The 15,141-nt window shown below is 44.3% G+C and overlaps 1 protein-coding gene across 2 annotated transcripts in view; it reads right to left on the minus strand.

Annotated features, from left to right (window-relative positions):
• The window catches only part of SLC18B1 (solute carrier family 18 member B1), a 148,582-nt gene that overhangs the window by 89,492 nt on the left and 43,949 nt on the right, over positions 1 to 15,141 (minus strand). For both annotated transcript variants that reach the window (XM_063919719.1, XM_063919720.1), the window contains exon 7: positions 10,334 to 10,470. In XM_063919719.1, coding sequence (XP_063775789.1) covers positions 10,334 to 10,470 — 137 coding nt within the window. The remainder of the gene's footprint in view (positions 1 to 10,333; positions 10,471 to 15,141) is intronic.

Genomic DNA, 15,141 nt, shown 5'->3' on the forward strand with positions numbered 1-15,141 from the left:
GCCCTTATCAGGAGATCGTCCAAGTATGGGATAATTAAAACTCCCTTTTTCCGAAGGAGTATCATCATTTCGGCCATTACCTTGGTAAATACCCTCGGTGCCGTGGACAGGCCGAACGGCAACGTCTGGAATTGGTAATGACAATCCTGTACCACAAATCTGAGGTACTCCTGGTGAGGATGGTAAATGGGGACATGCAGGTAAGCATCCTTGATGTCCAGAGATACCATGTAATCTCCCTCTTCCAGGCTTGCAATAACCGCCCTGAGCGATTCCATCTTGAACTTGAATTTTCTTAAATATGTGTTCAAGGATTTCAAATTTAAAATGGGTCTCACCGAACTGTCCGGTTTCGGTACCACAAACATTGTGGAATAGTAACCCCGTCCTTGTTGAAGTAGGGGCACCTTGACTATCACCTGCTGGGAATACAGCTTGTGAATTGCCTCTAACACAGCCTCCCTTTCTGAAGGAGTCGTTGATAAGGCAGATTTGAGGAAACGGCGGGGGGGGGGGGGATGTCTCGAATTCCAGCCTGTACCCCTGAGATACCACTTGAAGGATCCAGGGATCTACCTGTGAGCGAGCCCACTGAGCCCCAGCGTCATGCGGCGGACTTAGCAGAAGAAGCGGGGGAGGACTTTTGTTCCTGGGAAGTGGCTGTATGCTGCAGCTTTTTTCCCCTACCTCTGCCTCTGGGCAGAAAAGACGCGCCTCTACCCCGTCTGCTCTTTCTGTCAGCAGGTTCCTTTAGGGCGGCCGTATCCTGGGACGGCAGTGCCACCTTTTTTGATACGCGCGTAAGTGCTTTATCCACCCTAGGGGGTGTTTCCCAACGTGACCTATCCTCTGGCGGGAAAGGGTACGCCATTAGTAATTTTTTTGAAATTACCAATTTTTTATCGGGGGAAGCCCACGCTAGTTCACACACTTCATTCAATTCTTCAGAAGGGGGAAAAACTACTGGTAGTTTTTTCTCCCCAAACATAATACCCTTTTTTGTGGTACCTGGGGTCACCTCAGAAATGTGTAAAACATTTTTCATTGCCTCAATCATATAACGAGTGGCCCTATTGGACATTACATTAGTCTCTTCGTCGTCGACACTGGTATCAGTATCTGTGTCAACATCTGTGTCTGCCATCTGAGGTAGCAGGCGTTTTAGAGCCCCTGATGACTTTTGAGACGTCTGGGCAGGCACGGGCTGAGAAGCCGGCTGCCCTGCATTTGGCATGTCATCAAATTTTTTATGTAAGGAGTCGACACTTTCACGTAATTCCTTCCACAAGTCCATCCACTCCGGTGTCTGCCCCGCAGGGGGTGACAACACATTTATAGGCACCTGCTCCTCCTCCACATAAGTCTCCTCATCAAACATGTCGACACAGCCGTACCGACACACCGCACACACACAGGGAATGCTCTGACAGAAGACAGGACCCCACAAAGCCCTTTGGGGAGACAGAGAGAGAGTATGCCAGCACACACCAGAGCGTTATATTAATCAGGGATTAACTAAATTATATCCCCTTATAGCTGCTATATGTATATTGCGCCTAAATTTAGTACCCCCCCCTCTCTTTTTTACCCTTTTCTGTAGTGTAGACTGCAGGGGAGAGCCAGGGAGCTTCCTTCCAGCGGAGCTGTGAGGGAGAAATGGCGCCAGTGTGCTGAGGGAGATAGCTCCGCCCCTTTTTCGGCTGACTTTTCTCCCGCTTTTTTATGGATTCTGGCAGGGGTATTTATCACATATATAGCCTCTGGGGCTATATATTGTGATATATTTGCCAGCCAAGGTGTATTTATTGCTTCTCAGGGCGCCCCCCCCCAGCGCCCTGCACCCTCAGTGACCGGAGTGTGAAGTGTGTATGAGGAGCAATGGCGCACAGCTGCAGTGCTGTGCGCTACCTTGGTGAAGACTGATGTCTTCTGCCGCCGATTTTCCGGATTCTTCTTGCTTCTGGCTCTGTAAGGGGGCCGGCGGCGCGGCTCCGGGACCGAACACCAATGGCCGGTTCCATGCGGTCGATCCCTCTGGAGCTAATGGTGTCCAGTAGCCTAAGAAGCCCAAGCTACCACCAGTTAGGTAGGTTCGCTTCTTCTCCCCTTAGTCCCTCGCTGCAGTGAGTCTGTTGCCAGCAGATCTCACTGTAAAATAAAAAACCTAAAATATACTTTCTCTCTAGGAGCTCAGGAGAGCCCCTAGTGTGCATCCAGCTCAGCCGGGCACAGGATTCTAACTGAAGTCTGGAGGAGGGTCATAGTGGGAGGAGCCAGTGCACACCAGTTAGTCTAAAGCTTTCTTTTAGTTGTGCCCAGTCTCCTGCCGAGCCGCTATTCCCCATGGTCCTTACGGAGTCCCCAGCATCCACTAGGACGTCAGAGAAAAGGGGTAGTTAGTCCCTAGGTATCAAAAAACAGACATACAACAAATAAACAGCGCTTGTTGATGAATAATCACTACCAATAGTAGATGATAAAAATAGACTAATTTAATTTAAAAAAAATAGGATAAAATGGACTTCTATAAACGTACATAAAACCACCTCATTCAATGGGTAATTTCTAAACAGCGTAATTGCAAATGTCCGTTCCTAATAAGATACCTCCTTGTCTGCCAAAGTGCAAAGTCCTGGGTTGAATTTTGAGTCCAGGAATATATGTACCTGAGTCACTGGATGTTATATATGCTGGAAATAGTGCGTCCAGAATCCTCACAAGAGCTGTGACACTTCAAAGTACATTCCAAGGAACTGGTAGGCATGTTCAAAGAAATCAGCGTCCTATTACAAGAGGTTGGTCCGGAAGATGCTGTTTAAAGTTTCCCAAAGAGGTGTACAGTAGCCTAACACGTTTTGCCGCTCCTGGCAGCTTTTTCAAAGGTGACTGACAGTAACAGGTTTTGTCCTTATATACTTGCAAGTCCAATATGGCTACTAATTGGCAGGTGACATTCATCAACTTTTAACATATACAATATATAGTATAACATATATAGGGGTTTATAGGAGGCAGACCCATTCATTTATCAGATTAAGTATCAATCACTTTGGTTAAAAATAGTTTACATATTCGTCAGAAATAGATAACACTAATTTATCTCCTCTGGTCATGTGACCCAATCCACCCAATTGTATTATACAAAGGCCGGGCCGTTGCTTAGTAACAGTAAAACACATTCATTTCTTATAGCTTTCAGCTTATAAACATGCCTTGCTACCGACCCAGTAAAATATATTCCTTTGTGGATCACATATTAACTATTAATTTCACGGAAAGAGATAAATATGAGATCTAATAGTTCTACATTTATTAGATTAACTAATATAAGCACATGATCTATCACATGATCGTTAGTTTCGAGATGAGATCACATCCGTAATTGGCCGATCCGGTCACGTGGGTAACCACATGACCGGGCGTTGCTAGATAAGATACTTAGAGCCATGACGTAAACCTAACTTTTTGTACGTTTATAGAAGTCCAATTTATCTTATTTCTTTTTTATTAAATTAGTCTATTTTTTTCATCTACTATTGGTAGTGATTATTCATCAACAAGCGCTGTTTATTTGTTGTATGTCTGTTTTCTAAACTAAAAAGGTCTACAATGAATAGATTTAACACTAATGATAGACATGCATTAGGTTGACTGGGTCAAAATGTCAAGAGAGAATAGGTAGACAAGGTTAAAAGGTTGACAGGGTCAAAAGGACGACATTGAAATGGTCAACACAAAACAGGTAGACAATTTTTTTTGTTGTTGTTTTGGGGGGGGTTTTTGGTCACTTTTCTGCCACAAACAAGCCTTATTAGTGTACCACGTCCCCTCTCCTTGCTTCGGGCAAGGTGCTTCGCTCCACTACCACTGCACTTGGCACAGGTTACTATTCCCAATCATAGTCCAGGTGGATGAAAAAGTGGGGAAAAACAAAAAATGCGTGTCGACCATATACGTGTCGACCACTGTCATGTCGACATTTTGAACTGTCTACCTTTTTACATGTCGACCTCTTGAACCTGTCAACCTAATGCATGGCTACCATTGGTGGTCACACTAATTCACTTTGCGCTAATATAATTATTTCAACGGCTGAAATGAGACGAGTGCAGACACGTCTTTAAAATATTATTTTTTAATCTAAAATTTGCACTAAACAGTGCCAATTACCCCACAAATTTAATATACCATTAAAACATAGACTGTACTCAGTCAATTATACATCCTACTGCATATACATCCTACTGCATATATTTCTCCAAATACTTAAAACACATATGTATCTCAATTCTATGAATGGTAACTACTGATAGAGGTGGATCAATTATCTGAAGTCAAAACAGTGCACTGTTAAAAGAAAACCACATGTTATCTTGTGGAAAAATAAGACATATTTGGACTGGAACCTTGCGTCCCTTAAACCCCACACGGAGGCTTAGTACTGTCCTGGTGCAGGTTCTGAATAATGTTCATACGTTTGATGCTGTATGGTGATTAAAGACAGTCTAATACCCCTTTTCCACTAGCTCAAAAAACACGGGTAAATGCACGGGGGCGCGCATTTACCCATGTTTTTTGCAAGTGGAAAAGGGTCCCCCCGCAAAAACCCGAATCAAGTGACCCGTGAATCCTACCCGGGTAGCTACCTGGGTAGGACACGGGAATGATCCGGGTAGGGTTGTAGTGTAAACGGGAGCCGTGTCGATGCGACACGGCTCCCGTTTACATTGTAAGGAAGGGCGGCGCTGGGAGATCATGTGATCTCCCAGCGCCTCCCCTGCCGCGTCACTAGAAGCGTCACCAACACGGCAATATGCCGGGTTGGTGACTGCTGATGGGAAAGGGGCTGAGCACGGGTCGCAGCAGGGCAGCTCCCGTGTCAGGCTCCCGGCTGCGACCCGTGCTCGTAGGTGGAAAAGGGGTATTAATTACCACACCAATGTGTGTGTGTACGCTCAATCAAGCCACCTGTAGAGATAATAGTGAGCTCACCCTAGTCCTCTAAATGAATGAATGAGTGAGACAGCTTCTCCCACGGCGGGTTAGTGATGTGTTATGAAGGAATCGGCTAGGAGGCACCAGACGTCTCCGTCCTCCAGAGTCTGATTGCCGTTTGCGCCTTCCAATGAACGCCCGATGGAGTGCTGTCACTGACGGGTGGTGAGCTGGTGACCGTGCAAGCGTGTCCTCAGTGGTAATTTCCCCGTCACCGCTATAGCTATAGAGGATAGCGGTGACGGGGAAATTACCACTGAGGACACGCTTGCACGGTCACCAGCTCACCACCTGTCAGTGACAGCACTCCATCGGGCGTTCATTGGAAGGCGCAAACGGCAATCAGACTGTGGAGGACGGAGACGTCCGATGCCTCCTAGCCGATTCCTTCATAACACATCACTAACCCGCCGTGTGAGAAGCTGTCTCACTCATTCATTCATTTAGAGGACTAGGGTGAGCTCACTATTATCTCTACAGGTGGCTTGATTGAGCGTACACACACACACATTGGTGTGGTAATTAAGACTGTCTTTAATCATCGTACAGCAGCAAACGAATGAACATTATTCAGAACCTGCACCAGGACAGTACTAAGCCTCCGTGTGGGGTTTAAGGGACGCAAGGTTCCAGTCCAAATATGTCTTATTTTTCCACAAGATAACATGTGGTTTTCTTTTAACAGTGCACTGTTTTGACTTCAGATAATTGATCCACCTCTATTAGTAATTACCATTCATAGAATTGAGATACATATGTGTTTTAAGTATTTGGAGAAATATATGCAGTAGGATAGGATGTATAATTGACTGAGTACTGTCTATGTTTTAATGGTATATTAAATTTGTGGGGTAATTGGCACTGTTTAGTGCAAATTTTATATTAAAAAATAATATTATTTTAAAGACGTGTCTGCACTCATCTCATTTCAGCCGTTGAAATATCTATATTAGCGCAAAGTGAATTAGTGTAATCGGTTTGTTATCTCCTGTAGTAACAGGGGGTGATTTTTTTTATATGCGCACACAGGCATATTATCACTGTTTGCAGCTGATTATGAATTAAGATCATTGGAGATTATTTTTCTGGGCATTTATCTAGTAAACAGTATTAGCGCCAAGAGACATATTTGTAGAGGTACCATTGGTGGTCAACCTATTGACTGCAGACCTTTTTAGTATAGATCTATAGACCGGATACCAGATTATTTATTAGGAGATTTGCACCAGAGATTCTGCACTGACTCCACAGATGGATGCAAGGTCAATGCTTTAGGCAGTGGAGTGATGTTTGGCTACTGCGCAATACATATAAGTTACACTATGCATGTGCTGTGATGGTCTTGCAATGCCGGTCGCAGTGTGGAATCATTCGCAAAGTGACGGAGTGCTTGGGGCCAGTAACGGAAAGGTGGGCGCTCAAAATCTGCCATGTCGCGCTTTTTGGGGGGCGTCACAGCTTGCTACTGAGATTCTGTATGCAGGTAAAATAGCTCACGTGACTTACTTCTGACTACCATAGGGTGACTCAGCATGTCGGTTATCGACCAATGTGCATCCGATGGTTGCGTCTTTGTACACAAGCGTCAGATCTCATATGGGTGTATTAGTACAACTCCCGGTGGCTGCGGCATTTGCATATTGTTGTTTACTGCCTACTGTGAAGGCACTGCATACATCTCTGAATCAGGCCCTGTGTCCCGACAACTATACATTAGAATATTTTCCCTACTTCTACACCTGCTCAGGGGGAGCAAACACAAAACACAATATCTAGAAAATGAATGCAAGTTGGGAATTGGATTGCAAATATCATACACAGTGCGAGTTTATCAGGACAATGGCTTGCAGGACCTGACTCACACCTAAGCTCTGATTCAGAGATGTACATAAATGCATTTGCAGATGCCAATGTGTACGCAGTGGCCATGTGAGAATATGCAAATGTCGCAGTCACTGGGAGTTTTATAGAGACGCCCATAATCAGTGTCTCTGTCCCGCAGCTGTCATACAAAGATCAGATGCACATCGGATATGTACTGTACATAGTATTGTGGTTGGTCAACATCTCAACATGGCCACAGGAAGTAATGCTGGGTACACACTGGCAGACATATTGGCCAATCAATTGATCGGCCAATATATCTTTTGCTGATCTGCAGGTGTGTACAAGCAATATGTCTGTGAACGCTGTCTTTCACAGATATATTGCATCTGCTGTGCAACACAGAAGATTGCCAATTTATCTGCAGATATATTGGTCCTGCATGCAGGATCAGCGTCACAGGCTGAAACATGCACTCCATCCCCCCGTCCCGTCCCCACGGTCACCACCCCAAAACAGTCCTTGACTGTCAATAACTTTGCCAATAAATCCTTTCTGCTGTTGCAAGACCATCATGGCACATGGCATTGCATCTACAATGCATCTGGAAAGTATTCACAGCTCTTCACTTTTTCCACATTTTGTTACAGCCTTATTCCAAATTGGAATAAATTCATTTTTTACCTCAAAATTCTACACACAAGGGGGGTCATTCCGAGTTGATCGTAGCCCTGCAAAATTTTGCAGGGCTACGATCATGACAATAGACATGCGGGGGGGGGGGGGGGACGCCCAGCACAGGGCTATCCCGCCCCGCATGTCCGTGCCACCTCCCCTTCCCCCGCCGAAGTGCAAAAAGCGCTTTTGCACTTTAGGAGTAGCTCCCAGCCAGCGCAGCTTTAGCGTGCTGGCCGGGAGCTACTCGTCGCTCCCCGGCCCACAGCGGCTGCGTGTGATGTCACGCAGCCGCTGCAGCCCTCCCCCCGCCCAGCGACTGCCCGTCAATCAGGCAAAGGTGATTGTACTGCAGCGCCAGCGCATGCGCAGTTCTGACCCGATCGCACCACTGTGATAAACTGCAGCGTGCGATCGGGTCAGAATGACCCCCAATACCCCATAATGACAACGTGAAAAAAGTTTTTTGTTTTTTATTGCAAATTTATTAAAAACAAGAACTAAGAAATCACGTGTACATATGTGTTCACATCCTTTGCTCAATACCTTGTTGATGCACCTTTGGTAGCAATTACAGCCTCAAGTCTTTTTGATTATGATGCCACAAGCTCACCTATATTTGGGCAGTTTCACCCATTCCTCTCTGCAGCACCTCCAAAGCTCCATCAGGTTGAATGGGAAGCGTCGCTGTACAGACATTTTCAGATCTCTCCAGAGATGTTCAATCAGATTCAAGTCTGGGCTCTGGCTGGGCCACTCAAGGACAGTCAGAGAGTTGTCCTGAAGCCACTCCTTTGATATCTTGGCTGTATGCTTAGGGTCGTTGTCCTGCTGAAAGATGAACCGTCGCCCCAGTATGAGGCAGAGGTGGATTTAGACCTCATGGTTCCCTAACCAAAATACAGATTTGGGGCCCCTCCCTCAAACAATCCACAGCACTATATTTTCCTTCCTGATATATGCCACTTACATTATTTTATGTTTTTCAACCTCCATTACAGTATATTGCTTTCCCCCTTCACTGGTTGCACCATGTCCACTCACTGCCTACATTTTATATCAGCATTTTATAATACCCATTATTAGTCAGTGTGACTGTATTGATTATATATCAGTGCCCCACTGATTGTAGCAGACAGGACCCCATCGTCAATACACTGTAGTACTTAAAATAGAGTATAATGGCATATTGATATATCATCAGTCAGCGGAGGTCTTGGTCCACCAGAAATGCCCTACATACAGCCATATCAGCGGGCCCTCCTGGGAACCACAGGGCCCTAAGTAGCTGCCTTGGTTGCCTTGTGGTAAATCCTCCTCTGGTCTGAGGTCAAGAGCGATCTGAAACAGGTTTTCATCCAGGATGTCTCTGTACAATGCTGCATCAATCTTTCCCTCTATCCTGACTAGTCTCCCAGTTCCTGCCGCTGAAAAACATCCCCACAGCATGATGCTGCCACCACCATGCTTCACTGTAGAGATGGTATTAGCCTGGTGAAGAGCGGTGCCTGGTTTCCTCCAAACATGACGCCTGGTATTCACGCAAAAGAGTTCAATCTTTGTCTCATCAGTCCAGAGAATTTTGTTTCTCATGGTCAGAGTTCTTCAGGTACATTTGGGCAAACTCCAGGCGGGCTGCCATGTGCTTTTTACGAAGGATTGGCTTCCATCTGGCCACTGTACCATACAGACCTGATTAGTGGATTGCTGCAGAGATGGTTGTCCTTCTGGAAGGTTCTACTCTCTCCACAGAGGAATACTGTAGCTCTGACAGAGTGACCATTGGGTTCTTGGTCACCTCCTTGACTAGGGCTTTTCTCCCACGATCGCTCAGTTTAGACGGACAGCCAGCTCTAAGAAGAGTCCTCATTGGGACCTTCAAAGCAGCAGATATTTTTCTGTACGCTTCCCCAGATTTATGCCTTGAGACAATCCTGTCTCGGAGTTCTACAGACAATTCCTTTGACTTCATGCTTGGTTTGTGCTCAGACATGCACTGTAAAGTGCGGGACCTTATATAGCCAGGTGTGTGCCTTTCCAAATCATGCCCAATCAACTGAATTTACCACAGATGGACTCCAATTAAGCTGTAGGAACATCTCAAGGATGATCAGTGGAAACAGGATGCACCCGAGCTCAATTTTGAGCTTCATGCCAAATGCTGTGAATACTTATGTACATGTGATTTCTTAGTTTTTTATTTTTAATAAATTTGCAGAAATATAAAAAAAAAATAACTTTTTTCATGTTGTCATTATGGGGTATTGTGTGTAGAATTTTGAGGGAAAAAATTAATTTATTTCATTTTGGAATAAGGCTGCAACACAGGGCTGGCCAAACCGGTCCTCGAGATCTACCAACAGTTCATGTTTTCCAGGCCTCCTGGAGATCTGTAGAATTGTCAGTTAGGAATGAATGCAGCACATCTTAATTAGTAATGACTACACCTGTGCACCAGCTAGGTGGTCTGGAAAATGTGAACCGTTGGTAGATCTCGAGGACCAGTTTGGCCAGCCCTGCTGTAACATAACAAAATGTGGAAAAAGTGAAGAGCTGTGAATACTTTCAGGATGCACTGTATATCGGACTCAGGCCTTGTTTGGATAAACCCCATAGCATTTTACCATTTGTGGTATATGCATTACACACTGCAGTAGAATTCTATGTATACAATCAAATATACATAGAATTATAGGTAGGATTCTGTTACATCAATCAGATGCTGTGAATTTTGTGGTGTTTGGGTATATAAAGTTTTAGTTAAATTGAAACCATGAGAATACAATGTACTGTAAGCTCTCATTACACACAAATGTAACAATCAATACAAAATACTCACTTTTTCTGTAACAAACAGTGACATTGTTGGGTCCAAAAATCCTAAACATGAGCTCAGTGAAAATATAGTAAAACACATTATCATGATCTTTGGCAGCATGATTAGTTTCCAGAAGGTGTCTTTACCAGGTACAGAATCTGTAGAGAATTATAAAAATAAGACTGTAAAGAAGGTTATCTAATAAGCATTTCATTTGTGGCTTTTGTCAATTATATTGATGATCTTTACCAAACCAACGTACAGAGACATGAACACTGCACTTCAGGACACAGAGCATTAGACTCCTATTACCATACATAGTATACTGTATTCAATTACATTTTATTATTTTTTCTTGTATAGCATATACTCCTATTGAGCAGACTACAATATGTAGCTGTGAACAGTGTTTTAAAGAATGTAATGAAACTTGTATGCCAGTGTAATCGGCATTGAATGTGTTAATCGAAGAAATCTGACTCCTAAAACATAGTTTAAAAATAATTTAATGCAGAAAAACCACATTTCAAAGGAGTGGTTTGTAAAATATTTGGTTCCTACATTGTAAAACAAACATTTACAGAAGTGGTTTTCCACATTCCGGTAAGTGGTGAGGTCAGAGAAGAGCTTCATTCATCCCCTAATAATCACAAGTCAGCATGTGCTTTCTAGGAATGCTTTCCGGCCCTATAACACATCTGATCTATTCCATGCTTAAAACACATGATAAATTGAAGGAGCCCTATTTTCATTCCTAAAATTCTCGTTATGTGCATAATTGCTATAACAGTGCTAATAAAGCCGTGTGCAGACAAAGGCAAGCATTTGGTATAGTTTCACTATTATACTGTACTTTCTTCTACTACATGTCCTCCAGGCACTCCTATAAATCACATTCACGTGTGATATACCCCTCACAACAGAATCATTTGGGTGTGTGGAATAATAGTAAAGTGATCTGTGTGATGTCAGCGACAGGGCCTTAACTAAGGTGATGCAGTCAGTGCACCAGCACAAAATGCATATGCCCTGTGGGCAGAACCAGCCGCATCCACCCGCAATCGCCAATGTCTGTGTGCACTGCCAGCCGCACCTACCTGCTGTGTACTGTATAATAGTAGCGGAGTGTCTAGTTCCTTCTCTGCCAGGTAGACTGCTACTACTATTACACATTGGAGGGGCAGGCAGCACTTCTGCTGCTGGCCCCTCTTGGTCCGCCCCCTCCCCCGTCTCCTGCAGTGTCTCTTGGGACTGGGAGAGAAGTCATGATATAACTCACAGTCTATCCCAACAGTATCCTGCGCCAAGCAGCTGTTAGGACAGTTGTGCCATTGGGGTGGGAAGAACAGCACACTAAGCAGGAGCCATGCTTGGGACCAGAAGTATTTTGGATATCAGATTTTTCCTTATTTTGGAATACTTGCATACCATAATGAGATATCATGGCGATGGGTCCCAAGTCTAAGCACACAATTCATTTATGTTTCATATACACCTTATACACACAGCCTGAAGGTCATTTAATACAATATTTGTAAAAATGTTATGTATTAAACAAAGTTTGTGTATATTGAGCCATCAGAAAACATGTGTGTCAATATATCTCATTGAAAAAATTCTGTAATTCGGAATATTTGGATATGGGATACTCAATCTGTACTAACATATTCAAGCTACATCACTGTGCATAAACCAGGTGCATATACTGTACTATTGTTTTCTCCTTGAATCAAGCTGGTGCATAAGCTATACATGAAGAGCTTGACGCATCATTAGATGTGACCAGCTCTGCAAGCTCAGTAACCATGTCGATGTTCATAAGGTCAACGCCACAACATCAGAATGTCAAAATGGTTTGACAGACACTAAGTCGACATCTTCAATCTGTTGACAAGTTGACATCTGAAACATTGCCATGTGAAATGTTGGCAGTTTCAGGACGCCTACTGTTAGGGTTAGGTGATGCTGGGAGGATAGGGTGTGGGGGGGATGGTAGTGTTAGGCTCTAGGGGGAGAAATACTCACCAGAACACTGCAGCATCGGACTGACTGGAAGTGATTAACAGCACCATCAGGCAAGCTAGCATTGAGTAAAAAGGGGAGCATGGGACCAGAGTATGACAACTCTAATAATGTCATAGACCGCTTTCCAATAAGTCTGAATCAAGAACAGGAGCACCAACTGTGCAGCAGGGTACCTTGTTGTACACATGGTCACCAGCACAAATCAGAAGAGGAAAGGTAGATAGAGCCGAGTTGTATATGGAACAGATACCAGCAATAACAGAGCTTAAAGGAGTTTTCTTTACAATGCACAGACACAGAGCTCTTTGCAATTTCTGTTCTAATTTTTGAACAGTCCCCAGAGTTCAGGATCTCACCTACTGTATGTTCCCATGCCAGCTCAAGAGCTCTTTCAAAAGTCGATTGTGAGCCAGCAATAGTTGATAGATAGCTAAATCTAGGTCCTTTGATAACTTATTTTGATGACAAAACAATTCTATATGGAAACTGGAGGAGATAGTCTGAGGAATAGTAAGAGACTGGTAAAAATGTCAGAGTTGGGGATATTGACAAAAAATGCTTTGAGGAAGGGAAAGAGGAGATTGAAGACTAGCAAAGTCAGGAAAAAAGTGTAAGGAAGCAAGGTCTAAAGCAGAGCATGCCGGGATGTGTAGCTCTACAGCAGCCGGAGGGAGCCAATTGTCCTACCCTGGTCTAGAAGAGAATGCTATGTCAGGGCCATTAGTGGATGTCCTCCAGGCCTGGAGGAAAATCTGGGTTGTTCCATATGGGAACAAAAAAAGGGTGTTATTAGCGAAGCAGGTAAAAGAGAGTACAAAAGTCCCATAGGAAGGGTGATGTGGAGGGTAGGGAGAGAATGAATAGTGGGAGGTAGACAACGAGGAGTAGACCATCGTAGACAAGATGGGGAATATATCAGGAGCAGGGTGAACAGCACACAAATATTTAATGAGTCAGGGGACACATACTGTATACATCCAGTGTTTCTGCAAGAACCGTTTCTTAACTGAAGAATTTTTACCTACTCAAATGAAGTCAGTAAGTGCTTTTGCATGTACTTTAAAGTCTTGGACAAAATATGTATCCGGAGAGTGTGCCAGAGATACAACAGGTGAGGAAGAATATGCAGTATGGCCTAACCATGACATAAATAGACAAGTCCGAACATACAGAGGACAACAGTTCTTTGCTATAAAAGACCGCATTTTAGCTTGAATAGTCTTTGTGATGATAGCCATAACATCCTTAGTGGAGAGTGGTGCCTCTGAAAGGGACACATTCTCTGTATCTGAGGTCACTTCAGAGGCGGTTTACGAAAGAACCAGTCTTTTAGCAAGCACACAGAATATTAGGCTGGGACGTAGAGGAAACAATGTAAATGACACCAGAAACAGAGCAGGAAGGACCCACAGAGAGTATGGGGCTTCTCTTAGCAAATGTCACATAAGCAGTAGTCAAAGCTTTTCCCTCAAATACAGTGGAGAATACATTATCAGATCTGAAGAGGCATCTTGGGCTAACAGATAATAGATAAACACATAGTAGTGGTGGAAAATAGATAAGCCCCTAAGGGTGGTAAGGGCTACCCGTATGAAGAGTTCTGAAGTAGAGGTACTCACTTTCCATCCTCACAGAAGAGCAGATAATAAGATTTTACTTACCGATAAATCTATTTCTCGGAGTCCGTAGTGGATGCTGGGGTTCCTGAAAGGACCATGGGGAATAGCGGCTCCGCAGGAGACAGGGCACAAAAAGTAAAGCTTTTCCAGATCAGGTGGTGTGCACTGGCTCCTCCCCCTATGACCCTCCTCCAGACTCCAGTTAGGTACTGTGCCCGGACGAGCGTACACAATAAGGGAGGATTTTGAATCCCGGGTAAGACTCATACCAGCCACACCAATCACACCGTACAACTTGTGATCTAAACCCAGTTAACAGTATGATAACAGCGGAGCCTCTGAAAGATGGCTTCCTTCAACAATAACCCGAATTTGTTAACAATAACTATGTACAATTATTGCAGATAATCCGCACTTGGGATGGGCGCCCAGCATCCACTACGGACTCCGAGAAATAGATTTATCGGTAAGTAAAATCTTATTTTCTCTATCGTCCTAGTGGATGCTGGGGTTCCTGAAAGGACCATGGGGATTATACCAAAGCTCCCAAACGGGCGGGAGAGTGCGGATGACTCTGCAGCACCGAATGAGAGAACTCCAGGTCCTCCTTAGCCAGAGTAACAAATTTGTAAAATTTTACAAACGTGTTCTCCCCTGACCACGTAGCTGCTCGGCAAAGTTGTAATGCCGAGACCCCTCGGGCAGCCGCCCAAGATGAGCCCACCTTCCTTGTGGAGTGGGCCTTTACAGATTTAGGCTGTGGCAGGCCTGCCACAGAATGTGCAAGTTGGATTGTGCTACAGATCCAACGAGCAATCGTCTGCTTAGACGCAGGAGCACCCATCTTGTTGGGTGCATACAATATAAACAACGAGTCAGATTTTCTGACTCCAGCTGTCCTTGCAATATATATTTTTAATGCTCTGACAACGTCCAGTAACTTGGAGTCCTCCAAGTCACTTGTAGCCGCAGGCACTACAATAGGCTGGTTCAGATGAAATGCTGACACCACCTTAGGGAGAAAATGCGGACGAGTCCGCAGTTCTGCCCTGTCCGAATGGAAAATCAGATATGGGCTTTTGTAAGATAAAGCTGCCAGTTCTGACACTCTCCTGGCCGAAGCCAGGGCTAGAAGCATGGTCACTTTCCATGTGAGATATTTCAAATCCACCTTTTTTAGTGGTT

The sequence above is a fragment of the Pseudophryne corroboree genome, chromosome 4, assembly GCF_028390025.1.
Source record: "Pseudophryne corroboree isolate aPseCor3 chromosome 4, aPseCor3.hap2, whole genome shotgun sequence".
Lineage (NCBI taxonomy): Eukaryota > Metazoa > Chordata > Amphibia > Anura > Myobatrachidae > Pseudophryne > Pseudophryne corroboree.